Source organism: Oncorhynchus clarkii, chromosome 19 (assembly GCF_045791955.1).
Source record: "Oncorhynchus clarkii lewisi isolate Uvic-CL-2024 chromosome 19, UVic_Ocla_1.0, whole genome shotgun sequence".
In the NCBI taxonomy this organism is placed as follows: Eukaryota; Metazoa; Chordata; class Actinopteri; order Salmoniformes; family Salmonidae; genus Oncorhynchus; species Oncorhynchus clarkii.
Genome location: NC_092165.1, coordinates 64,424,643 through 64,449,536, shown reverse-complemented (window position 1 = coordinate 64,449,536; position 24,894 = coordinate 64,424,643). Strand labels below are relative to the sequence as shown.

The 24,894-nt window shown below is 44.5% G+C and overlaps 1 protein-coding gene across 8 annotated transcripts in view; it reads left to right on the top strand.

Moving 5' to 3' along the window:
• LOC139375482 (attractin-like) overlaps positions 1–24,894 on the top strand; it is a 161,989-nt gene that overhangs the window by 122,588 nt on the left and 14,507 nt on the right. For 4 of the 8 annotated variants that reach the window (XM_071117305.1, XM_071117306.1, XM_071117303.1 and 1 more), the window contains exons 24-26: positions 3,267–3,424; positions 11,473–11,534; positions 21,427–21,505. In XM_071117305.1, coding sequence (XP_070973406.1) covers positions 3,267–3,424; positions 11,473–11,534; positions 21,427–21,505 — 299 coding nt within the window. Of the gene's footprint in view, positions 1–3,266; positions 3,425–11,472; positions 11,535–15,218; positions 16,638–21,426; positions 21,506–24,894 lie in introns of those variants that run through there. The other 4 variants (XM_071117307.1, XM_071117304.1, XM_071117309.1 and 1 more) reach the window with 3 other exon arrangements.

Here is a 24,894-nt window from a genome sequence, read left to right as displayed (position 1 = left end):
GTCTTTCAAAATGAGACAACTCCCACTCTGAGCCAGTGTTGTTGTTTATGTCTGTAGCTGGTGAGCTAAGCTGTAGCATTAGCAATGTCTTTCAAAAGGAGACAACTCACCAATGTGGAAATTCTGGAGATTCTTTTAGTATGAAAGTCTGGAATCAGATTCTGACAGTGAAGAGCTGCCCCCCAACCTTGTAGCCATTGAGAACCCTGAATCTGAGGACTCCTTGTCCACTGACGAAGTTCCCTTTGAAGATGCTGGTGGTGATGGAGGCAGACAGACAGTGGATGAAGTACAGGAGGTCTGTGGTAGCTGGAAGGCCTCCAGCCATTTCACCCCTCCTGGCCCTGCTGTTTGCTTTGATGTGTCCCAGTCTGGAGTGCAAATCCCCTTCCCATTTCCCTCTGAGGCAGAGTGCTTCAAGTTGTTTCTGACAGAGGAGCTGGTGGGAGACATAGTAGAGGAGACCAATCACTATACCTTGGAGCTACAGGAGAAGAGAGAGTCAGGAGTGAGTCAGAGTCAGGAGTGAGTCAGGAGTGAGGGGGAAATGTGAAATGTATACCTTCCTGGTGACAATCATTCCCATGAGGATAGTAAATAATAACTCCCTAAGAGAATACTGGAGCTCAGATCCTATGTTTGCAACTCCCTTCTTTGCCTCCCTTGGGGAGTCCGGGGTCCGTGGCTCCTCATCTCAGCAAGGGACACACTTTGTACAGTTGAAGTCAGAAGTTCACATACACTTAGATTGGAGTCATTAAAACTCATTTTTCAACCACTCAACACATTTTTTGTTAACAAACTATAGTTTTGGCAAGTCGGTTAGGACATCTACTTTGTGCATGACACAAGTAATTTTTCCAACATTTGTTTACAGACAGATTATTTCACTTATAATTCACTGTATCACAATTCCAGTGGGTCAGAAGATTACATACACTGACGGTGCCTTTAAACAGCTTAGAAAATTATGTAATGTCTTTAGAAGCTTCTGATAGGCTAATTGACATAATTTGAGTCAATTGGAGGTGTACCTGCGGATGTATTTCAAGGCCTACCTTCAAACTCAGTGCCTCTTTGCTTGACATCATGGGAAAATCTAAAGAAATCAGCCAAGACCTCAGAGAAAACATTGTAGACTTCCACAAGTCTGGTTCATCCTTGGGAGCCATTTCCAAGCGCCTGAAGGTACCACGTTCATCTGTATAGTAGTACACAAGTATAGACATCATGGGAACACGCAGCCGTCATACCGCTCTTGAATGAGACGCGTTCTGTCTCCTAGAGATGAATGTACTTTGGTGCGAAAAGTGCAAATCAATCCCAGAACAACAGCAAAGGACCTTGTGAAGATGCTGTGGGAAGCAGGTACAAACGTATCTATATCCACAATAAAAACAAGTCCTATATCGACATAACCTGAAAGGCCATTCAGCAAGGAAGAAGCCACTACTCCAAAACCGCCATAAAAAGCCAGTCTACAGGTTGCACCATCCCAACCGTGAAGCATGGGGGTGGCAGCATCAGGTTGTGGGGGTGCTTTGCTGCAGGAGGGACTGGTGCACTTCACAAAATAGATGCCATTGTGAGGGAGGAAAATTGTGACGATATATTGAAGCAACATCTCAAGACATCTGTCAGGAAGTTAAAGCTTGGTCGCAAATGGGTCTTCCAAATGGACAATGACCCCAAGCATACTTACAAAGTTGTGGCAAAATGGCTTAAGGACAACAAAGTCAAGGTATTGGAGTGGCCATCACAAAGCCCTGACCTCAATCCTATAGAAAATTTGTAGGCAGAACTGACAAAGCGTGGGCTACAAACCTGACTCAGTTACACCAGCTCTGTCAGGAGGAATGGGCCAAAATTTACCCAACTTATTGTGGGAAGCTTGTGGAAGGCTACCCGAAACGTTTGACCCAAGTTAAACAATTTAATTCAATGCTACCAAATACTAATTGAGTGTATGTAAACTTCTGACCCACTGGGAATGTGATGAAAGAAATGAAAGCTGAAAGAAATAATTCTCTCTGCTGTTATTCTGTGGTGATCCTAACTGACCTAAAACAGGGAATTTGTACTAGGATTAAATGTCAGGGATTGTGAAAAATGGAGTTTAAATGTATTTGGCCAAGGTATATGTAAATTTTAAATTTCTGACTTCAACTGTATGTGGACAATTGTTACAGCAGTTCCACACTCTTCCAGCATCTGCTCTCCAACAGGGCCTGTGGCACAGTCAGGTCGAACAGGAAGGGGATGCCGGCATTCAGATGCAGAGAGGGGAGGTGTAGGGGAGTGGAGTGGAACGGTCAACAGCTGGCAGTAAAGTGGCTTGACAAACGAGACGTCCATGTCCTCTCCACTGTCCATACAGCAACCATGTCGGCCACAGGGAAGGTGGACCACCTGACCGGAGAGATAAAAAACAAACCAGACTGCGTACTTGACTATAACGTTAAAACGGAGGCAGTGGATAGGGCGGACATGATAAACAGCTTTGTGGAATGCACTCAGAAAACGACCATCGCCGCTGCCCTCAATGTTCCAACTAACAGATGAACAAGGTATTTTTTGTATTTGGACGTGCAGTTCACATGAAAATGACAGAAACGATTCATGTAATAAAGGCACTTACTTTTGATAGAAACGCAGCCTGGATTTGAACCAGGGTGTCTGTAGTGACGCCTCTAGTACTGAGACGCTGTGCCTTAGACATCTGTGCCACTTCGGAGTCGTAAGGCCAGGGTAGCTTCGAAATACAACACACGCTAATACTTCTCCGAGGCAATTAGCATTGTTTTACAGGGAATATACACAAATATATTGCTCCCTACATAGTGAGCTACATTAGAAACGACATGCAGAAACTATTATAACGTATTAAGGCACTTACTTTGTTAGAAACTCACACATTTCCAAAGTTAACATTGGTAACGAAAACAATGACTGCAATGCGGGCAACAGACAGAAAATGTGAACACGTGTGCAGATCCTGTTCTGACAGGACATGAAGCTAATGTCTGACTTGAACTGCACTTGCGAAGTGTTTGGGGTCAGAAATGTCCAAAGAAATGTATTGTCCACAAAAGTAAAAATGACTACTTTGATGTGAATGAATGAACACACCTCAAATTCAAAGTGTTATTAGAAAATAAAAACTTGTTCCAAACTTCTACTAGTGCTCTCAACCTTGGTGTGATGTGTTGAGGATATGTCCACTGAAAAAACGTGTTCTTTCTCTCCCCCCCCCCCTCATCCCAAAGCAGGTACTCAGACAGGCGAGGAGAGCCCAATCATCTCCAGGAGTAACATTAAGGAGTTTAAAGACAGTTTCTCCAACGAGAACTTTGACTTCCGCAACAACCCAAACATCACCTTCTTTGTCTATGTCAGCAACTTCACCTGGCCCATCAAGATACAAGTAGGTGACATGAGACACACACCCCCAACCCCACCCCCTCCGATGTGTGGGGGTGTAGAGTGGTGCTCCAGCAGCTAACCTCTAGATGTGTGGGGGTGTAGAGTGGTGCTCCAGCAGCTAACCTCTAGATGTGTGGGGGTGTAGAGTGATGCTCCAGCAGCTAACCTCTAGATGTGTGGTTTGGTAATGTGGACAGCCTAGCTATCTAATGGTTTGGTAATGTGGACAGCCTAGCTATCTAATGGTTTGGTAATGTGGACAGCCTAGCTATCTAATGGTTTGGTAATGTGGGGAGCCTAGCTATCGAACGGTTTGGTAATGTGGGGAGCCTAGCTATCTAACGGTTTGGTAATGTGGGGAGCCTAGCTATCGAACGGTTTGGTAATGTGGACAGCCTAGCTATCGAACGGTTTGGTAATGTGGGGAGCCTAGCTATCGAACGGTTTGGTAATGTGGACAGCCTAGCTATCTAACGGTTTGGTAATGTGGGGAGCCTAGCTATAGAACGGTTTGGTAATGTGGACAGCCTAGCTATCGAACGGTTTGGTAATGTGGGGAGCCTAGCTATCGAACGGTTTGGTAATGTGGACAGCCTAGCTATCGAACGGTTTGGTAATGTGGGGAGCCTAGCTATCGAACGGTTTGGTAATGTGGGGAGCCTAGCTATCTAATGGTTTGGTAATGTGGGGAGCCTAGCTATCTAACGGTTTGGTAATGTGGGGAGCCTAGCTATCGAACGGTTTGGTAATGTGGACAGCCTAGCTATCGAACGGTTTGGTAATGTGGACAGCCTAGCTATCGAACGGTTTGGTAATGTGGACAGCCTAGCTATCTAACGGTTTGGTAATGTGGGGAGCCTAGCTATCGAACGGTTTGGTAATGTGGGGAGCCTAGCTATCTAATGGTTTGGTAATGTGGGGAGCCTAGCTATCTAACGGTTTGGTAATGTGGGGAGCCTAGCTATCGAACGGTTTAGTAATGTGGACAGCCTAGCTATCGAACGGTTTGGTAATGTGGGGAGCCTAGCTATCGAACGGTTTGGTAATGTGGACAGCCTAGCTATTGAACGGTTTGGTAATGTGGACAGCCTAGCGGTTTAGACTAGTGGCGTGTTTTTCTACATTGTAGACATGGTGCAACGTTTGGTAGGCTCATGCCATGGTTGTCACATCTAGGGGAAGTGGAATAATAGGCTACAATGACTGCTGCTGATGCTGATGATGATGCTGATGATGATGCTGATGCTCCCCGCAAATGATACGTAACAACGCGCTGAGCTGCACCAATCAAAGCAGTGGAGCGTGATCCAAACCATTCATCTTTCACGATACATTCATTTGACTTGGTGAATACCAGTGTTTTGGACCTAACTTGCTTAGCACTTTTTACACGTGGTTTCTTCCTTCACACTCTCCATGATTATGACCTCCTCATAAATATTTAATCAAATTCTTCATTTTATGTATGATTCCCTAGAAACAAGGGTGGGTCAACTTACCCCACTCTCCCCTACACTAATGTAATGAATACTCAGGGAGAAAAAGTTGTAGATTCACACGCCGAGCGCGGCAGATGTTTATTAAGTCATTGCAGAAGGCAGGAATCGTGGTCACAGGCCGGCAATGGTCAAACACAGGTAAGCAGTCAAAAACAAACAATACCTCACAACCATACAAACAGAAATAACTGAACTACATAGGGAGCTGATGAGACCAGGTGAGAAACCAACACAGGTGAAATCAATGAACAAACATTAAATACAGCGCTACGTTCCAGAACACAAAGAAACAGAGCTACGTTCTAGAACACGAAGAAACAGCGCTACGTTCTAGAACACGAAGAAACAGCGCTACGTTCCAGAACACAAAGAAACAGAGCTACGTTCTAGAACACAAAGCAACAGAGCTACGTTCTAGAACACAAAGCAACAGAGCTACGTTCTAGAACACAAAGAAAAGAGCTACCTTCCTAAACAAAAAGCAACATAGCTACGTTCTAGAACACAAAGAAACATGGCTACGTTCTAGAATTCATAGAAACAGGGCTACGTTCCAGAACACATATAAACAGGGCTACGTTCCAGAACACATAGAAACAGGGCTACGTTCCAGAACACATAGAAACAGGGCTACGTTCCAGAACACAAAGAAACAAGGCTACGTTCCAGAACACAAAGAAACAAGGCTACGTTCCAGAACACAAAGATACAGGGATACGTTCCAGAACACAAAGATACAGGGATACGTTCCAGAACACAAAGATACAGGGATACGTTCCAGAAAACAAAGATACAGGGATACGTTCCAGAACAAAAGACACAGGGATACATTCCAGAACACAAAGACACAGGGATACGTTCCAGAACACAAAGAAACAAGGCTATGTTCCAGAACACAAAGAAACAAGGCTATGTTCCAGAACACAAAGATACAAGGCTACGTTCCAGAACACAAAGATACAAGGCTACGTTCCAGAACACAAAGATACAAGGCTACGTTCCAGAACACAAAGATACAAGGCTACGTTCCAGAACACAAAGATACAGGGATACGTTCCAGAACACAAAGATACAGGGATCCGTTCCAGAACACAAATATACAAGGCTACGTTCCAGAACACAAAGATACAGGGATACGTTCCAGAACACAAAGATACAAGGCTACGTTCCAGAACACAAAGATACAGGGATACGTTCCAGAACACAAAGATACAGGGATACGTTCCAGAACACAAAGATACAGGGATACGTTCCAGAACACAAAGATACAAGGCTATGTTCCAGAACACAAAGATACAGGGATATGTTCCAGAACACAAAGATACAAGGCTACGTTCCAGAACACAAAGAAACAGAGCTACGTTCTAGAACACAAAGAAACAGAGCTACGTTCTAGAACACAAAGAAACAGAGCTACGTTCTAGAACACAAAGAAACAGAGCTATGTTCTAGAACACAAAGCAACAATGCTACGTTCCAGAACACAAAGAAACAGAGCTACGTTATAGAACACAAAGCAACAGAGCTACGTTCTAGAACACAAAGAAACAGAGCTACGTTCTAGAACACAAAGCAACAGGGCTACGTTCCAGAACACATAGAAACAGTGCTACGTTCCAGAACACATAGAAACAGGGCTACGTTCCAGAACACAAAGAAACAAGGCTACGTTCCAGAACACAAAGATACCGGGATACATTCCAGAACACAAAGATACAAGGCTACGATCCAGAACACAAAGATACAAGGCTACGATTCAGAACACAAAGATACAGGGATACGTTCCAGAACACAAAGATACAGGGATACATTCCAGAACACGAAGACACAGGGATACGTTCCAGAACACAGACACATGGATACGTTCCAGAACACAAAGAAACAAGGCTACGTTCCAGAACACATAGAAACAGGGCTACGTTCCAGAACACAAAGAAACAAGGCTACGTTCCAGAACACAAAGATACCGGGATACATTCCAGAACACAAAGATACAAGGCTACGATCCAGAACACAAAGATACAAGGCTACGTTGCAGAACACAAAGATGGAAGGCTACGTTCCAGAACACAAAGATACATGGCTACGTTCCAGAACACAAAGATACAAGGCTACGTTCCAGAACACAAAGATACAAGGCTATGATCCAGAACACAAAGATACAGGGATACGTTCCAGAACACAAAGATACAGGGATACGTTCCAGAACACAAAGATACAGGGATACGTTCCAGAACACAAAGATACAAGGCTACGTTCCAGAACACAAAGATACAGGGCTACGTTCCAGAACACAAAGATACAGGGATACGTTCCAGAACACAAAGATACAGGGATACGTTCCAGAACACAAAGATACAGGGATACGTTCCAGAACACAAAGATACAGGGATACGTTCCAGAACACAAAGACACAGGGATACGTTCCAGAACACAGACACATGGATACGTTCCAGAACACAAAGAAACAAGGCTACGTTCCAGAACACAAAGAAACAAGGCTACGTTGCAGAACACAAAGATACAAGGCTACGTTCCAGAACACAAAGATACATGGCTACGTTCCAGAACACAAAGATACAAGGCTACGTTCCAGAACACAAAGATACAAGGCTACGATCCAGAACACAAAGATACAGGGATACGTTCCAGAACACAAAGATACAGGGATACGTTGTAGAACACAAAGATACAGGGATACGTTGTAGAACACAAAGATACAGGGATACGTTCCAGAACACAAAGATACAGGGATACGTTCCAGAACACAAAGATACAAGGCTACGTTCCAGAACACAGACACATGGATACGTTCCAGAACACAAAGAAACAAGGCTACGTTCCAGAACACAAAGAAACAAGGCTACGTTGCAGAACACAAAGATACAAGGCTACGTTCCAGAACACAAGGATACATGGCTACGTTCCAGAACACAAAGATACAAGGCTACGTTCCAGAACACAAAGATACAAGGCTACGATCCAGAACACAAAGATACAGGGATACGTTCCAGAACACAAAGATACAGGGATACGTTCCAGAACACAAAGATACAGGGATACGTTCCAGAACACAAAGATACAGGGATACGTTCCAGAACACAAAGATACAGGGATACGTTCCAGAACACAAAGATACAGGGATACGTTCCAGAACACAAAGATACAGGGATACGTTCCAGAACACAAAGATACAGGGATACGTTCCAGAACACAAAGAAACAAGGCTACGTTCCAGAACACAAAGAAACAAGGCTACGTTGCAGAACACAAAGATACAAGGCTACGTTCCAGAACACAAAGATACAGGGATACGTTCCAGAACACAAAGATACAGGGATACGTTCCAGAACACAAAGACACAGGGATACGTTCCAGAACACAGACACATGGATACGTTCCAGAACACAAAGAAACAAGGCTACGTTCCAGAACACAAAGAAACAAGGCTACGTTGCAGAACACAAAGATACAAGGCTACGTTCCAGAACACAAAGATACATGGCTACGTTCCAGAACACAAAGATACAAGGCTACGTTCCAGAACACAAAGATACAAGGCTACGATCCAGAACACAAAGATACAGGGATACGTTCCAGAACACAAAGATACAGGGATACGTTCTAGAACACAAAGATACAGGGATACGTTCCAGAACACAAAGATACAGGGATACGTTCCAGAACACAAAGATACAAGGCTACGTTCCAGAACACAGACACATGGATACGTTCCAGAACACAAAGAAACAAGGCTACGTTCCAGAACACAAAGAAACAAGGCTACGTTGCAGAACACAAAGATACAAGGCTACGTTCCAGAACACAAGGATACATGGCTACGTTCCAGAACACAAAGATACAAGGCTATGTTCCAGAACACAAAGATACAAGGCTACGATCCAGAACACAAAGATACAGGGATACGTTCCAGAACACAAAGATACAGGGATACGTTCCAGAACACAAAGATACAGGGATACGTTCCAGAACACAAAGATACAGGGATACGTTCCAGAACACAAAGATACAGGGATACGTTCCAGAACACAAAGATACAGGGATACGTTCCAGAACACAAAGAAACAAGGCTACGTTCCAGAACACAAAGAAACAAGGCTACGTTGCAGAACACAAAGATACAAGGCTACGTTCCAGAACACAAAGATACATGGCTACGTTCCAGAACACAAAGATACAAGGCTACGTTCCAGAACACAAAGATACAAGGCTACGATCCAGAACACAAAGATACAGGGATACGTTCCAGAACACAAAGATACAGGGATACGTTCTAGAACACAAAGATACAGGGATACGTTCCAGAACACAAAGATACAGGGATACGTTCCAGAACACAAAGATACAAGGCTACGTTCCAGAACACAGACACATGGATACGTTCCAGAACACAAAGAAACAAGGCTACGTTCCAGAACACAAAGAAACAAGGCTACGTTGCAGAACACAAAGATACAAGGCTACGTTCCAGAACACAAGGATACATGGCTACGTTCCAGAACACAAAGATACAAGGCTATGTTCCAGAACACAAAGATACAAGGCTACGATCCAGAACACAAAGATACAGGGATACGTTCCAGAACACAAAGATACAGGGATACGTTCCAGAACACAAAGATACAGGGATACGTTCCAGAACACAAAGATACAGGGATACGTTCCAGAACACAAAGATACAGGGATACGTTCCAGAACACAAAGATACAGGGATACGTTCCAGAACACAAAGATACAGGGATACGTTCCAGAACACAAAGATACAGGGATACGTTCCAGAACACAAAGATACAGGGATACGTTCCAGAACACAAAGATACAGGGATACGTTCCAGAACACAAAGAAACAAGAACACAAGGTTTACTAAGAAAAGAAAAGCAGAACCTTACAGCTAAATTGTATTAGTGGAGTGCCTTTGTTACAACTATGAAACAAAAAGCATTTGAACACGGTAACAGCTTCTTTTTACATTGACAAAAAAATGAAAAATAGCCGAATCACCAAGATGCACGGTCAAATGATGAAAACATCAGTGCCTAACCCTCATTATAAGCACCAAGTGTACTTGATTATTAGTGAAAATCAGCACAAAAGCAATAGCATTTCAATTTAGTACAGGCTTAACTGAATCAACAACAGAGACAGAATACAATATGTAATGTTATTATATAGTCAGAGGAACGGAAGCTTGTGAGTGAGTTGCTAATGTTATTATTTATTATATATTTTTAACTTTTTTACCCCTTTTTCACCACAATTTCAAGATATCCAATTGGTAGTTAGTCTTGTCCCATTGTTGCAACTCCCCTACCGACTCAGAGAGGCGAAGGTCTAGAGCCGTGCGTCCTCCGAAACACGACCCTGCCAAGCCACACTGTTTCTTGACACACTGCTCTCTTAAACCGGAAGCCAGCCACATACCAACGTGTCGGAGGAAACACAGTCAAGCTGGCGACCGAAGTCAGCTTCAAGGCGCCCGGCCCGCCACAAGGACCAATTTTGCGCCCCGTCACGGGTCTCCCGGTCACTGCCGGAAGGGATCGAACCCGGGTCTGTAGTGCGATAATCAGCCCGTAGCATTGTCATGTCCTTGTTCTATCTAACGTTCCCCTCATGTCTCAGTGTGTCATGTGGTGGTGGCAGCGGGCACCTGCTCAGTGTGCATCGTTCTGGCTATTTTGCGCGTCATCTCTTGTATGTGTGAAATGAGGTTTGGTATAGTTATAGTGATTATCAACTGGGCACGGCACCATCAACTACTTTGGGAGAAGGAGCGGAGCAGGCCCTACTGTCGGGAAAATGAGGGGCAACGGGGGTATACCATTCCAGAAATGACATGCCCTCCTAAAACTGGTTCTGACTCCAGTTGTGTTTGTGATATTGAGATTCTAACACTGATATTATGTTATATAGACTGATTTAGGAAAGACGGAGGGGGCATGACTTTCAAAAGGGCAGAGTAATACCAGTCTTTCTCTCTGTCTCTGTCTTTCTCGCTGTCTGTCTCTTAACCCGTCTCTGTCAACCTGTCTGTCAGCCTGTCTGTCTTTCTCTCTGTCTGTTAACATGTCTGTCTGCCTGTCTGTCTTTCTCTCTGTCTGTTAACCTGTCTGTCTTTCTCTCTGTCTGTTAACCTGTCTGTCTGCCTGTCTGTCTTTCTCTCTGTCTGTTAACCTGTCTGTCAGCCTGTCTGTCTTTCTCTCTGTCTGTTAACATGTCTGTCTGCCTGTCTGTCTTTCTCTCTGTCTGTTAACATGTCTGTCTGCCTGTCTGTCTTTCTCTCTGTCTGTTAACATATCTGTCTGTCTCTTTCTCTCTATGTTAACCTGTCTGTTTACTTGTCTCTCCTCTCCTCAGATTACCTTTCTGTCTGTTAACCTGTCTGTGTCTTAACATGTCTGTCTCTCTCCTCAGATTACCTTTCTGTCTGTTAACCTGTCTGTGTCTGAACATGTCTGTCTCTCTCCTCAGATTACCTTTTTGTCTGTTGACCTGTCTGTGTCTGAACATGTCTGTCTCTCTACTCAGATTGCCTTCTCTCAGCACAGTAACTTCATGGATCTGGTGCAGTTCTTCGTCACATTCTTCAGGTGAGCGCCGCCTCTTCCTCCTCATTTCTTCCTCCTCCTGTTCATTATCCTCTTCCTCATCCTTCTCCTCTTCAGATATTCAGATTACAAAGTTAACATTTTCCTAATATAACTTTCAGATATTTTATATCTGATCAATTAGTCTTCTAATTAATGAGATATTCTTTACCTCACGTTAGTCTCATTCCAAACGTGGTAAATTGTTGGTTATCTGCATGAACCCAGTCTTCACTATGAATCATCCATACATCAATTGGGTTAATCCTTTATTTACTAACTAACTAAATAATCACGGAAATGCATAAACAAACAGTAGATATGGTTACAAGGAAATTATAGGGGAATGTGCCCTAGTGGGCTAAACCGGCATGGCGGCTTGGTGGACAAAAGGGAAGTGGGGGTCGACTGAGATAAAAGACACTAGAAAGTTGATAATTATGACAATTGAAATGCTAATCCTTTGCACATGAATGCTCACTCATTCATATATATTTACGCTCAGTGTGTCGTCGTGATCTCTGTTGGAAAGTTTGTTTCTGTTGGAGAGTTTGTCCTCTCTCTCTCTCTCGCTCTCTCTCTCAATTCAATTCAAGGGGCTTTATTGGCATGGGAAACGTGTTAACATTGCCAAAGCAAGTGAGGTAGATAATATACAAAAGTGAAATAAACAATAAAAATTAACAGTAAACATTACACATACAGAAGTTTCAAAACAATAAAGACATTACAAATGTCAAATATATATACAGTGTTTTAACAATGTACAAATGGTTAAAGTACACAAGAGAAAATAAATAAGCATAAATATGGGTTGTATTTACAATGTTTGTTCTTCACTGGTTGCCCTTTTCTTGTGGAAACAGGTCACACATCTTGCTGCTGTGACGGCACACTGTGGAATTTCACCCAGTAGATATGAGAGTTTATCAAAATTGGATTTGTGTAATCTGAGGGAAATATGTCTCTCTAATATGGTCATACATTGGGCAGGAGGTTAGGAAGTGCAGCTCAGTTTCAACCTCATTTTGTGGGCAGTGAGCACATAGCCTGTCTTCTCTTGAGAGCCATGTCTGCCTATGGCATAATTAGTGTCAAAGATTTGTTCTTATTCTGTCGGTTCGATAGTCTTAGTTAACCACGTGGTATGGTTAAGAATTCAACAATGGGCTCAAACCTTAGCCCTCTCGGTAATTGAGATAAGCTTGGTCTCTACTCAAATCTTAGCCCTCTCGGTAATTGAGATAAGCTTGGTCTCTACTCAAATCTTAGCCCTCTCGGTAATCGAGGTAAGCTTGGTCTCTCTCAAACCTTAGCCCTCTCGGTAATCGAGATAAGCTTGGTCTCTACTCAAATCTTAGCCCTCTCGGTAATAGAGGTAAGCTTGGTCTCTACTCAACCCTTAGCCCTCTCGGTAATCGATGGAAGCTGGTCTGAAGTGGGAAAACTTAACGTATTCGGGATGTAGGAAAGGGCTGTCCCATGACGCCAGGTCCTGTCTGTGCCCCTGGGGGCGTGCCAAGGACTTAGTGAAACTTTAAACAGAAATACAATTCTCTCACATTAACATCATTACATAGCATCACATCATTTCACAAATAGTTCCATCTTACTCATTAATTTTATACAATAATTAGATGCAGAACACATAACTGAGACTCTTGTATAAACATCTATTACAGTAGTCCTAATACACTAACTAGCCCCGTTCATCTATTACAGTAGGCAACCTACACTAACTAGCCCCATTCATCTATTACAGTAGTCAACCTACACTAACTAGCCCCGTTCATATTTTACAGTAGTCAACCTACACTAACTAGCCCTGTTCATCTATTACAGTAGTCAACCTACACTAACTAGCCCCGTTCATCTATTACAGTAGTCAACCTACACTAACTAGCCCCGTTCATCTATTACAGTAGTCCCCCTACACTAACTAGCCCCGTTCATCTATTACAGTAGTCCCCCTACACTAACTAGCCCCGTTCATCTATTACAGTAGTCAACCTACACTAACTAGCCCCGTTCATCTATTACAGTAGTCCCCCTACACTAACTAGCCCCGTTCATCTATTACAGTAGTCAACCTACACTAACTAGCCCCGTTCATCTATTACAGTAGTCCCCCTACACTAACTAGCCCCGTTCATCTATTACAGTAGTCCCCCTACACTAACTAGCCCCGTTCATCTATTACAGTAGTCAACCTACACTAACTAGCCCCGTTCATCTATTACAGTAGTCCCCCTACACTAACTAGCCCCGTTCATCTATTACAGTAGTCCCCCTACACTAACTAGCCCCGTTCATCTATTACAGTAGTCCCCCTACACTAACTAGCCCCATTCATCTATTACAGTAGTCCCCCTACACTAACTAGCCCCGTTCATCTATTACAGTAGTCCCCCTACACTAACTAGCCCCGTTCATCTATTACAGTAGTCAACCTACACTAACTAGCCCCGTTCATCTATTACAGTAGTTAACCTACACTAACTAGCCCCATTCATCTATTACAGTAGTCCCCCTACACTAACTAGCCCTATTCATCTATTACAGTAGTCCCCCTACACTAACTAGCCCCGTTCATCTATTACAGTAGTCCCCCTACACTAACTAGCCCCGTTCATCTATTACAGTAGTCCCCCTACACTAACTAGCCCCGTTCATCTATTACAGTAGTCCCCCTACACTAACTAGCCCCGTTCATCTATTACAGTAGTCAACCTACACTAACTAGCCCCGTTCATCTATTACAGTAGTCAACCTACACTAACTAGCCCTGTTCATCTATTACAGTAGTCAACCTACACTAACTAGCCCCGTTCATCTATTACAGTAGTCCCCCTACACTAACTAGCCCTATTCATCTATTACAGTAGTCCCCCTACACTAACTAGCCCTGTTCATCTATTACAGTAGTCCCCCTACACTAACTAGCCCCATTCATCTATTACAGTAGTCCCCCTACACTAACTAGCCCCGTTCATCTATTACAGTAGTCCCCCTACACTAACTAGCCCTGTTCATCTATTACAGTAGTCAACCTACACTAACTAGCCCCGTTCATCTATTACAGTAGTCCCCCTACACTAACTAGCCCCGTTCATCTATTACAGTAGTCCCCCTACACTAACTAGCCCCGTTCATCTATTACAGTAGTCCCCCTACACTAACTAGCCCCGTTCATCTATTACAGTAGTCAACCTACACTAACTAGCCCCGTTCATCTATTACAGTAGTCAACCTACACTAACTAGCCCTGTTCATCTATTACAGTAGTCAACCTACACTAACTAGCCCCGTTCATCTATTACAGTAGTCCCCCTACACTAACTAGCCCTATTCATCTATTACAGTAGTCCCCCTACACTAACTAGCCCTGTTCATCTATTACAGTAGTCCCCCTACACTAACTAGCCCCATTCATCTATTACAGTAGTCCCCCTACACTAACTAGCCCCGTTCATCTATTACAGTAGTCCCCCTACACTAACTAGCCCTGTTCATCTATTACAGTAGTCAACCTACACTAACTAGCCCCGTTCATCTATTACAGTAGTCCCCCTACACTAACTAGCCCTGTTCATCTATTACAGTAGTCAACCTACACTAACTAGCCCCGTTCATCTATTACAGTAGTCCCCCTACACTAACTAGCCCTATTCATCTATTTGTGACAAGAGATGAAAAGAATCTGCCCACTCCATCAAGCAATGGGGACAACAACACAGGGCATTCACGGGACCTCATGGAACCATGGACCACACCTGCAGAAACTGGACAACAGGGGGAAGCAGAGGAGATACCATAGACTTCTCCCAGCTGACGCTTGACATACCACCTACGCCACCTCCAGTGGTAGAAACAACCAGCTGGTATCATTGAGTAGAATCAGCCAACAGTAACACGGAAGCAGCAATGTGAGAGTCAGTAGTGCATGACCTTAAATGGTAATAATAGGAAGCAGCAATGTGAGAGTCAGTAGTGCATGACCTTAAATGGTAATAATAGGAAGCAGCAATGTTAGAGTCAGTAGTGCATGACCTTAAATGGTAATAATAGGAAGCAGCAATATGAGAGTCAGTAGTGCATGACCTTAAATGGTAATAATAGGAAGCAGCAATGTGAGAGTCAGTAGTGCATGACCTTAAATGGTAATAATAGGAAGCAGCAATGTGAGAGTCAGTAGTGCATGACCTTAAATGGTAATAATAGGAAGCAGCAATATGAGAGTCAGTAGTGCATGACCTTAAATGGTAATAATAGGAAGCTTCCGTTTAACACACAGGCCTAAGGTTACGTAGGTCTACAGCACCAGTGGGAACTTCCCCTGTAAAAAGGTATATAAAGAGAACAAAGATCATAAGACAGTATGATCCTCGTTAACATATGAGACAGACTTCATATGGAGAATCATCACAGGTAAATTTACTATTGCACTATACGCATTTTTATTGGTAGAAAAAAAATATTTTGAGAACTGGATATTTGTGCTTAATAAGTACTTATTGGGTCATACTCTGAAGAAACTGTTTGAATCTTGTGAACCCGACTGAGTCTCAGAAAAACAGAGGTCTAACCACCTCTTGATCACATAGACAAAGCGGGCGTTCGCATTTTTGACACCAGAAACCAGAGGTGATTAGCAATTCAAGGAAAAATAGCCAAGTACCAGTTACAATATATTGAGTCCATACACAGAGTTGGAAGTGTATAGAGATATTGGAATTCAGAATCTAGTGTTAGTGCTGTGAGAATACCAATTACAGGAAAGTGACCAGGGGGGCGGAGCATTTAAGGTAATTTAACTCTTTTTGCTACTTAGTCAATATTGTTAGAAGTGTTAACGCATTTAAAGTTTTGCAATATTATCTGGCATAGCTTAAAGCATTGAGGATTGATTGAGCATTATTGTTGTATTGAGAAACTGTAGAACCATTGAATTGTAATGATGTGTATAAGACAAAAAACAGAGTGACTTAATAAAAGCTTGAAACTTTTGACAACTAGGCCAGATTAACGATCTGGAGAGCAAACGCCTTTGACACTCTCACTGAACAGAAAGTGACCCTGGTTATAGGTTAAAGTGATTGCACTAAAGAATATTTCATTGTGTGGACAATAATATATTTTTAAGAGAGTCAAAACATATACCAATACTAGTTTCCGAGTGACTACTAGCTGACGAGCATAATAACTACTAGGAGTTGTTATTAGGTATTGATATATACATAGGTAAAGATAACTTGAGGGTAAGGAAATATAGGAGGAATCCATAAGGCTTAAGAATAGCTTTTGCTGCAGGCATTGGGCAAAAGTCAGCACCGTGACAATTACAGTAGTCAACCTACACTAACTAGCCCCATTCATCTATTACAGTTGTCCCCCTACACTAACTAGCCCTGTTCATCTATTACAGTAGTCAACCTACACTAACTAGCCCCATTCATCTTTTACAGTAAGTCAACCTACACTAACTAACCCCATTCATCTATTACAGTAGTCAACCTACACTAACTAGCCCCATTCATCTATTACAGTTGTCCCCCTACACTAACTAGCCCTGTTCATCTATTACAGTAGTCAACCTACACTAACTAGCCCCATTCATCTTTTACAGTAAGTCAACCTACACTAACTAACCCCATTCATCTATTACAGTAGTCAACCTACACTAACTAGCCCCATTCATCTGTTACAGTAGTCAACCTACACTAACTAGCCCCATTCATCTATTACAGTAGTCTCACTACACTAACTAGCCCTGTTCATCTATTACAGTAGTCAACCTACACTAACTAGCCCCATTCATCTATTACAATAGTCAACCTACACTAACTAGCCCTGTTCATCTATTACAGTAAGCAACCTACACTAACTAGCCCCATTCATCTATTACAGTAGGCCCCCTACACTAACTAGCCCCGTTCATCTATTACAGTAGGCAACCTACACTAACTAGCCCCATTCATCTATTACATTAGTCTCACTACACTAACTAGCCCTGTTCATCTATTACAGTAGTCAACCTACACTAACTAGCCCCGTTCATCTATTACAGTAGGCAACCTACACTAACTAGCCCCATTCATCTATTACATTAGTCTCACTACACTAACTAGCCATGTTCATCTATTACAGTAGTCTCCCTACACTAACTAGCCCCATTCATCTATTACATTCGTCTCACTACACTAACTAGCCCCATTCATCTATTACAGTAGTCTCCCTACACTAACTAGCCCTGTTCATCTATTACAGTAGTCTCCCTACACTAACTAGCCCCATTCATCTATTGCAGTAGTCTCCCTACACTACTAGTGTGGCATATCGCACCCCCCAGCAGTTGACATTGCATGAAAAGAGTGTCCCCTCTCACTATATCTCTTCCAACGCTGTCTCTCTCCCTCTCACCATATCTCTCCCTCCCTCTCTCTGACCTTTCGGTGAGGACATCAGCTTGGGGAGAGGCTGTTTCCCAGCAGCAGCTCAGAGGATCTGATTGGTTGATAGGCTTTGGATTCTGTGTGGTTTCTGGACTGGGATTGGCTAGTTCTGTGCAGCGCTGCTCTGCGTCTCATTAATTATAGATGACCAGGATCAGTGGGGTTTGAGTGAAGAAAGGTACTCTCCTAGTCCTCCCTCTCTTCCTCTCCCCCTCTCCTCTTCTTCTCCCCCTCTCCTCTTCCTCTCCTCTTCTCTCCCCCATCTCCTCTTCTCTCCCCCTCTCCTCTTCTCTCCCCCTCTCATATTTCTCTCCTTCTCCTCTACATTCCTCCTATTTCTCACCTGTAATAGGAGGGGTAGAGGTGAGATAATGTTCTCTTAGGGCAGGAGTTGGCCAATAGATTCACCTGTACACTTATTGACCACAACTGAGCCCAAAATAGATTGTATTTAAATAATAATTCCATACCTTGATTACATTGAGACACGATCACATACAGTGCCTTCAGACTGGCCTACACGCAATACCCCATAATCTCAAAGTTAAATTATGTGTTTCAATCAAAAGCTGAAAGGAATAAACATTTGCTTAACAAGTCACATTGATATTGGAATGACTACCCCATCTCTGTAGCCCACATATACAATGATCTGTAAGTCCTAAAGGCAAGCACTGAATGTCAAACACAAAGACCAGGGAGGTTTTCCAACGCCTCGCATAGAAGGGCACCTATTGGTAGATGGGTAAAAAATACAAATAAAAAACACATACTAACCCGAATGACAGAGTTAAAAGGAGTCCTGTACAGAAAAATAATATTCCACAACATGCATCCTGTTTGCAACAAGGCAAAAAATGTGGCAAAGCAATTCACTTTTTTTGTCCTGAGTACAGTGTTATGTTAGCAGCAAATCAAATACAACACATTGCTGAGTACCACTCTCCATAATTTAAATCATAATAGTGGCTGCATCATGTTAAGGGTATGCTTGTAATCGTTAAGTACTGGGGAGTTTTTCAGGATAAAAAAATAAATGGAATGGAGCTGAGTATAGGCTAAATCCTAGAGGAAAACCTGGTTCAGTCTGCTTTCCACCAGACCCTGGGAGATGAATTCACCTTTCACACAAGGCCAAATCTACACTGGAGTTGCTTACCAAGAAGACAGTGAATGTTCCTAAGGGGCCGAGTTACAGTTTTGACTTAAATCTAGTTGATAATCTATGGCAAGACCTGAAAATGGTTGTCTAGCAACGATCAACAACCAATTTGACAGAGCTGAAGAATTGAGAAAATAGTAAAAGGGCAAATATTGTGAAACGCTCTTAGAGACTTACCCAGAAACACTCACAGCTCTTAGAGACTTACCCAGAAACACTCACAGCTCTTAGAGACTTACCCAGAAACACTCACAGCTCTTAGAGACTTACCCAGAAACACTCACAGCTCTTAGAGACTTACCCAGAAACACTCACAGCTCTTAGAGACTTACCCAGAAACACTCACAGCTCTTAGAGACTTACCCAGAAACACTCACAGCGCTTAGAGACTTACCCAGAAACACTCACAGCTCTTAGAGACTTACCCAGAAACACTCACATCTCTTAGAGACTTACCCAGAAACACTCACAGCTCTTAGAGACTTACCCAGAAACACTCACAGCTCTTAGAGACTTACCCAGAAACACTCACATCTCTTAGAGACTTACCCAGAAACACTCACAGCTCTTAGAGACTTACCCAGAAACACTCACAGCTCTTAGAGACTTACCCAGAAACACTCACAGCTCTTAGAGACTTACCCAGAAACACTCACAGCTCTTAGAGACTTACCCAGAAACACTCACAGCTCTTAGAGACTTACCCAGAAACACTCACAGCTCTTAGAGACTTACCCAGAAACACTCACAGCTCTTAGAGACTTACCCAGAAACACTCACATCTCTTAGAGACTTACCCAGAAACACTCACAGCTCTTAGAGACTTACCCAGAAACACTCACAGCTCTTAGAGACTTACCCAGAAACACTCACAGCTCTTAGAGACTTACCCAGAAACACTCACATCTCTTAGAGACTTACCCAGAAACACTCACAGCTCTTAGAGACTTACCCAGAAACACTCACAGCTCTTGGAGACTTACCCAGAAACACTCACAGCTCTTAGAGACTTACCCAGAAACACTCACAGCTCTTAGAGACTTACCCAGAAACACTCACAGCTCTTAGAGACTTACCCAGAAACACTCACAGCTCTTAGAGACTTACCCAGAAACACTCACAGCTCTTAGAGACTTACATAGAAACACTCACAGCTCTTAGAGACTTACCCAGAAACACTCACATCTCTTAGAGACTTACCCAGAAACACTCACATCTCTTAGAGACTTACCCAGAAACACTCACAGCTCTTAGAGACTTACCCAGAAACACTCACATCTCTTAGAGACCTGGTCTAAGGAACTGCATCTCAGTGCTTGAGGTGTCCCTATTGACACTCTGGTTCGAATCCAGGCTGTATCACAACTGGCCGTGATTGGGAGTCCCATAGGGCGGCGTACAGTTGGCCTAGTGTCGTCCGGTTTTGGCCGGGATAGGCCGTCATTGTGAATAAGAATGTTCTTAACTGCCTTGCCTAGTTCAATAAAGGTTCAATATAAAACATTAATTAAAGGCTCACAGCTGTAAGTTGCTTCAACAAAGTTTTGACTCGGGTGCGAATACTTATGTAATTTAGATATTTCATTTTCAATATATTTGCTAAACTCTCTAAAAATGTTTTCACTTCGTTGTTATGGGGTATTTTGTGTGGGTGAGAAAAAAATCTATCTATTTTGAATTCAGGCTGTAACACAACAAAATGTGGAATAAGTCAAGGGTATGAATACTTTCTGGATGTTCATGTTTTATTTGTGGGACCACCTGATGACAGATTTCCTAAATAAAACAACAGTTTTTCATTCATTCTGGATTTTCTTTACAAAAATCCCCCCCAACCGTTTCTTATTTTTTTGTAAAACCTTTGGGGGTTCAAATAAAATCACCTGTGGCTGACCCCTGTCTGAGGGATTCCCAGGGGGAGCTGTGGCTGACTCCTGTCTGAGGGATTCCCAGGGGGAGCTGTGGCTGACCCCTGTCTGAGGGATTCCCAGGGGGAGCTGTGGCTGACCCCTGTCTGAGGGATTCCCAGGGGGAGCTGTGGCTGACCCCTGTCTGAGGGATTCCCAGGGGGAGCTGTGGCTGACCCCTGTCTGAGGGATTCCCAGGGGGAGCTGTGGCTGACCCCTGTCTGAGGGATTCCCAGAGGCAGAAGGAGAGGAATGAGAGACCAGTAAAGAGGCCATTCTCTAACTCCATCTCTTCCTGTCTTCTCCCAGCTGCTTCCTTTCGCTAACCCCTTCTCTTCCTGTCTCTAACGCCTCCTCTTCCTGTCTCCTCCCAGCTGCTTCCTTTCTCTCCTCCTGGTGGCGGCAGTCGTCTGGAAGATCAAACAGAGCTGCTGGGCGTCACGGCGACGAGAGGTGAGTGGTTACCACGGTTATTGTTTCCAACATCTGACCAACACCTGGATAAAACCTCTACCTGAGTGGGTCTGTTCTGTTGCACTTTCACTACTGTGGCAGTTACCTGAGGAAGTCTGGTTGCCATGTTGAAGATGAATGAACCTCTTTAGAATGTCAATATTCAACGCGTGTAGAGAAGGGCGATATCTAAAGAAATCCATATGGCCATGAATTGACTGAATACGATAATGATCTGTGTGTGACTTCCTCTCTGAAGTGTGTGTGTGTGTGTGTTAGAGCTGGGGGAATATATGGTGATGAATTGTCTGAATTAGTGTGACAACAGTATACAGAAATATACGTTTAAAACCTTCATTTGTGCCACTGTTTAAAACAAAATCTCCTTTAAACTACTAGTTTGATGGCTGTAGCCATCAATTGTCCCATTGACATTAGCAGATGTCTGCTAACCATGTGACCAATAACATTTCATTTGATTAGCTCTAGTGTGTAGTGATGTCCCATTGACGACCATATTAGCAGACGTCTGCTAACCATGTGACCAATAACATTTCATTTGATTAGCTCTAGTGATGTTCCAGCTCTAGTGATGTTCCAGCTCTAGTGATGTTCCAGCTCTAGTGGTGTCCCAGCTCTAGTGTGTAGTGATGTCCCAGCTCTAGTGTGTAGTGATGTCCCAGCTCTAGTGTGTAGTGATGTTCCAGCTCTAGTGGTGTCCCAGCTCTAGTGTGTAGTGGTGTCCCAGCTCTAGTGGTGTCCCAGCTCTAGTGTGTAGTGGTGTTCCAGCTCTAGTGTGTAGTGGTGTCCCAGCTCTAGTGTGTAGTGGTGTCCCAGCTCTAGTGTGTAGTGGTGTCCCAGCTCTAGTGGTGTCCCAGCTCTAGTGTGTAATGGTGTCCCAGCTCTAGTGTGTAGTGATGTCCCCGCTCTAGTGTGTAGGGGTGTCCCAGCTCTAATGTGGGGTCTGGTATGATTGGGTGGTGCAGTTTAAGGTGGTGTGGGGTCTGGTATGATTGGGTGGTGTAGGTTAGGGTGGTGTGGGGTCAGGTATGATTGGGTGGTGTGGTGTCAGGTATGATTGGGTGGTGTGGGGTCAGGTATGATTGGGTGGTGTAGGTTAGGGTGGTCTGGGGTCAGGAATGATTGGGTGGTGTAGGTTAGGGTGGTGTGGGGTCAGATATGATTGGGTGGTGTAGGTTAGGGTGGTGTTGGGTCTGGTATGATTGGGTGGTGTAGGTTAGGGTGGTGTGGGGTCAGGTATGATTGGCTGGTGTAGGTTAGGGTCGTGTGGGATCTGGTATGATGGGGTAGTGTGGGGTCGTGTGGGATCTGGTATGATGGGGTAGTGTGGGGTCGTGTGGGATCTGGTATGATGGGGTAGTGTGGGATCTGGTATGATGGGGTAGTGTGGGATCTGGTATGATGGGGTAGTGTGGGGTAGTGTGGGATCTGGTATGATGGGGTAGTGTGGGATCTGGTATGATGGGGTAGTGTGGGGTCTGGTATGATGGGGTAGTGTGGGATCTGGTATGATGGGGTCGTGTGGGGTCGTGTGGGATCTGGTATGATGGGGTAGTGTGCGGTCTGGTATGATGGGGTAGTGTGGGATCTGGTATGATGGGGTAGTGTGGGGTAGTGTGGGATCTGGTATGATGGGGTAGTGTGGGGTCGTGTGGGATCTGGTATGATGGGGTAGTGTGGGGTCGTGTGGGATCTGGTATGATGGGGTAGTGTGGGGTTGTGTGGGATCTGGTATGATGGGGTGGTGTGGGGTCTGGTATGATGGGGTAGTGTGAGGTCGTGTGGGATCTGGTATGATGGGGTAGTGTGGGGTCGTGTGGGATCTGGTATGATGGGGTAGTGTGGGGTCGTGTGGGATCTGGTATGATGGGGTAGTGTGGGGTCGTGTGGGATCTGGTATGATGGGGTAGTGTGGGGTAGTGTGAGATCTGGTATGATGGGGTGGTGTAGGTTAGGGTGGTGTTGGGTCTGGTATGATTGGGTGGTGTAGGTTAGGGTGGTGTGGGGTCTGGTATGAAGGGGTGGTGTAGGTTAGGGTGGTGTGGGGTCTGATATGATGGGGTAGTGTGGGGTCGTGTGGGATCTGGTATGATGGGGTAGTGTGGGGTCGTGTGGGATCTGGTATGATGGGGTAGTGTGGGGTCGTGTGGGATCTGGTATGATGGGGTAGTGTGGGATCTGGTATGATGGGGTGGTGTAGGTTAGGGTGGTGTGGGGTCTGGTATGATGGGGTAGTGTAGGTTAGGGTGGTGTGGGGTCTGGTATCATGGGGTGGTGTAGGTTAAGGTGGTGTGGGGTCTGGTATGATGGGGTAGTGTAGGGTAGTGTGGGATCTGGTATGATGGGGTAGTGTGGGGTCGTGTGGGATCTGGTATGATGGGGTAGTGTGGGGTCGTGTGGGATCTGGTATGATGGGGTAGTGTGGGGTAGTGTGGGATCTGGTATGATGGGGTAGTGTGGGGTCGTGTGGGATCTGGTATGATGGGGTAGTGTGGGATCTGGTATGATGGGGTAGTGTGGGGTCGTGTGGGATCTGGTATGATGGGGTAGTGTGGGGTCGTGTGGGATCTGGTATGATGGGGTAGTGTGAGATCTGGTATGATGGGGTAGTGTGGGGTAGTGTGGGATCTGGTATGATGGGGTAGTGTGGGATCTGGTATGATGGGGTAGTGTGGGGTCGTGTGGGATCTGGTATGATGGGGTAGTGTGGGGTCGTGTGGGATCTGGTATGATGGGGTAGTGTGGGATCTGGTATGATGGGGTAGTGTGGGATCTGGTATGATGGGGTAGTGTGGGGTAGTGTGGGATCTGGAATGATGGGGTAGTGTTGGATCTGGTATGATGGGGTAGTGTTGGATCTGGTATGATGGGGTAGTGTGGGATCGTGTGGGATCTGGTATGATGGGGTAGTGTGGGGTCGTGTGGGATCTGGTATGATGGGGTAGTGTGGGGTCGTGTGGGATCTGGTATGATGGGGTAGTGTGGGATCTGGTATGATGGGGTAGTGTGGAGTAGTGTGGGATCTGGTATGATGGGGTAGTGTGGGATCTGGTATGATGGGGTAGTGTGGGGTCGTGTGGGATATGGTATGATGGGGTAGTGTGGGGTCGTGTGGGATCTGGTATGATGGGGTAGTGTGGGGTCGTGTGGGATCTGGTATGATGGGGTAGTGTGGGATCGTGTGGGATCTGGTATGATGGGGTAGTTTGGGGTAGTGTGGGATCTGGTATGATGGGGTAGTGTGGGATCTGGTATGATGGGGTAGTGTGGGGTCGTGTGGGATCTGGTATGATGGGGTAGTGTGGGGTCGTGTGGGATCTGGTATGATGGGGTAGTGTGGGGTCTGGTGTGATGGGGTCGTGTGGGGT